This window comes from Phalaenopsis equestris, unplaced genomic scaffold (genome assembly GCF_001263595.1).
Source record: "Phalaenopsis equestris unplaced genomic scaffold, ASM126359v1 Scaffold000281, whole genome shotgun sequence".
Lineage (NCBI taxonomy): Eukaryota > Viridiplantae > Streptophyta > Magnoliopsida > Asparagales > Orchidaceae > Phalaenopsis > Phalaenopsis equestris.
The window spans coordinates 105,033-105,257 of NW_018164723.1; the positions used below are offsets into that span (position 1 = coordinate 105,033).

At 56.4% G+C, this 225-nt stretch overlaps 1 protein-coding gene across 1 annotated transcript in view; it reads right to left on the reverse strand.

Moving 5' to 3' along the window:
* LOC110024934 (glycine-rich protein 5-like) overlaps positions 1-225 on the reverse strand; it is an 823-nt gene continuing 598 nt past the window's right edge. The window contains exon 2 of the mRNA XM_020725130.1: positions 1-222. Coding sequence (XP_020580789.1) covers positions 1-222 — 222 coding nt within the window. The remainder of the gene's footprint in view (positions 223-225) is intronic.

Consider the following 225-nt stretch of genomic DNA (forward strand, 5'->3'; position numbering starts at 1 on the left):
TTAACCTGAAAAAGTTAACCAGAAGGATGAAGGAGGCCATGAAAGTCCACTCATTCCATTCCCTCCACTCCAAAGCTTAAACCCACCCACCACCTCCATGACCTCCACCACCACAACCACCGCCTCCCCCTCCACCGAAGCCGCCGCCACCAGCACCGCCTCCATTAGCCCCACCATAACCTCCTCCAAATCCACCTCCCTTACCAACCCCTCCCCCAAATCCTC